The sequence below is a fragment of the Cyprinodon variegatus genome, unplaced genomic scaffold, assembly GCF_000732505.1.
Source record: "Cyprinodon variegatus isolate N-32 unplaced genomic scaffold, C_variegatus-1.0 Scaffold110, whole genome shotgun sequence".
NCBI lineage: Eukaryota > Metazoa > Chordata > Actinopteri > Cyprinodontiformes > Cyprinodontidae > Cyprinodon > Cyprinodon variegatus.
In genome coordinates, this window is record NW_015150563.1 from 1176333 (window position 1) to 1178639 (window position 2307).

The following is a 2307-nucleotide window of genomic DNA, read 5'->3' on the forward strand; positions in this document are numbered from 1 at the left end:
ACCTTCTTGTACTACTGGGTCTACAGGGTCTCCTTAGTCTTCTCTGTCTACAGGGTTTCTGTTATCCAACGAGCCATGAACTGGACTATTGTTAATATTGTATAATTTCTATATTAGATAATATTATGTGGTTAAGAAGTAAATCCATTTATCATTAATTTATTATTGCATTATATTCTCCTGAAAGTCTTGGGATTCTTCCACCAAAGGCATTTCTATGGAAGGCTGGTGGGTCCAGAGTTATGGGATATGCCTTAGAACCAAAGGAGACAAACAAATCCAGACCAAACTGACTGCAATCTTAGGGTCCTCCTGCTCCAACCACGGTCAGTGACACTTGTTTGGAGATGTTGCCACAAGATGACACCCATGTTAATGAAAAAAAACTTCTCTTCCTCGTCCTCATTCTCTGAAAGTCATGCAAAGGACTTTCAGAGAATGAGGAGGAGGAATGACATCAGAGGGATGAAAGAAGAGGGAAGATCCTTGGATCAGACATAGCTTTAATTAAGGAATGACAGAACTTACTGTGCTGTTGAGTTCCCTCAGAGCGTCCAGTTCCTTCAGCAAGAGTGAGATGTTTGGGCTCTGATGTGGGCTGGATGCAGGAATCTGAGGGGAGCTGTTCAAAACAAAACAGTTCATTTAATCCACGGAAACAGCACTGTGGACTTTATGAATAAGAGCCTAAAAATGTAGACAAACAACAGCAAAAAAAACAGCCCTTATAAAGTAGAACAGAATTAAACGAAAAACAAATATTCAAATATGAGGAGTTAAACAAATGGTATAAAGTGCATCATGTACATCTGGTTGAAAATTGTTGCTCCTACAAAAACTGAGCGAACGGTGTCAAAGGCAGAAGCAGAATTTGGCGCTGTCCTGGGTGCTGAAGGGGGAGCATGAAGGCAGCGTGTTCCATCAGTCTCAGAGTGGAATCAATGAAGCTGTGGTAGAACCATAAATGGTTCTTCCATCTTTTATGGTGAGTTTCTGCTCAAACAGCTTAAAACAAAGAAACTTGTGGTTTGATAAGATTTTAGAATTATTTATGCTTCAATGATGATCATCTGTGGATCATTGGATTATTTTGAATGATAATTTTAATTGGTTAGCTAAAATGAGGCTTCAGTGTTTGAAACAAATCCCATCCAACTTTTATTTTCATTAGTTTCATTTATTTCAGGTCAGAAAACATCAAAACACTTTAAAGGATTAACCACCTTATCACTCCTCTATCCTTTTAAACAATGGCAAACATGATGACGTCCAAATTTTAGCCCTCTTTTGGTTAAAGTGTAACCACTTTAAAACTAATCAATAAAAAAGCAGCATCTGGAATAAACATCATTTATCATTTCCAAATATGGAAGGACTGAATGAATTAAATGGGACGGCATGGCTTCACCTATTGTGTTCTCTAGTTTATGACAGAGAAATGCCTTTTTGGACCCTTATGGCTGAATAAATTGTTGCGGAGGACCGGATTCAGCCCACAGGCCTTGAGTTTGACAAAGGCTCTAGAAGCTCCTGAAACAAAACAACAAAAAAATCTGATTCAGAACAAAAGAAGCTGAAAAAAAGCCTCCAGGAATCCTGGAAGTCCAGTCCCTTTTTCTAAATTCTTCAATTATTGTTTTCAAATAACGTAGTATTTCCTCTCTAATGCAACTCTAGCAGGGATTCCCAAAGTGAGATGGTTTTCACAATCATTGCAATGTGATCCCGGAGTTAAAAAAAATCTAGCAAAAATGCTGGTTGGATAGGTTATGGGTCAGTTTTGTATAAGTTATGAGTTCAAAGAAACACGCTGAGGCACGCTAAAACACCCAGAGTTACGCCGAAACATCCCGAGGTTCAAAGAAACACGCTGAGGCACGCTAAAACACCCCGAGGCATGCCGAAACCCCCGAGGCACGCCAAAACACCCCGAGGTTCAAAGAAACACGCTGAGGCACGCAAAAATACCCCGAGGCACGCCGAAACACCCTGAGGCACGCCGAAACACCCCGAGGTTCAAAAAAACACGCTGAGGCATGCTGAAACACCCCGAGGTTCAAAGAAACACGCTGAGGCACGCAAAAATACCCCGAGGCACGCCGAAATACCCTGAGGCACGCCGAAACAACCCGAGTCACGCCAAAACAACCTGAGGCACGCCGAAACACCCCGAGGCACGCCGAAACAACCCGAGGCACGCCGAAACACCCCGAGGCACGCCACAACAACCAGAGGCACGCCGCTACAACCAGAGGCACGCCGCTACAACCAGAGGCATGCCAAAACACCCCGAGGCACGCCGAAACA

At 42.6% G+C, this 2307-nt stretch overlaps 1 protein-coding gene across 8 annotated transcripts in view; it reads right to left on the reverse strand.

Moving 5' to 3' along the window:
• The window catches only part of mipol1 (mirror-image polydactyly 1), an 83606-nt gene that overhangs the window by 53589 nt on the left and 27710 nt on the right, over positions 1-2307 (reverse strand). For all 8 annotated transcript variants that reach the window (XM_015374880.1, XM_015374878.1, XM_015374877.1 and 5 more), the window contains one exon: positions 529-622. In XM_015374880.1, coding sequence (XP_015230366.1) covers positions 529-622 — 94 coding nt within the window. The remainder of the gene's footprint in view (positions 1-528; positions 623-2307) is intronic.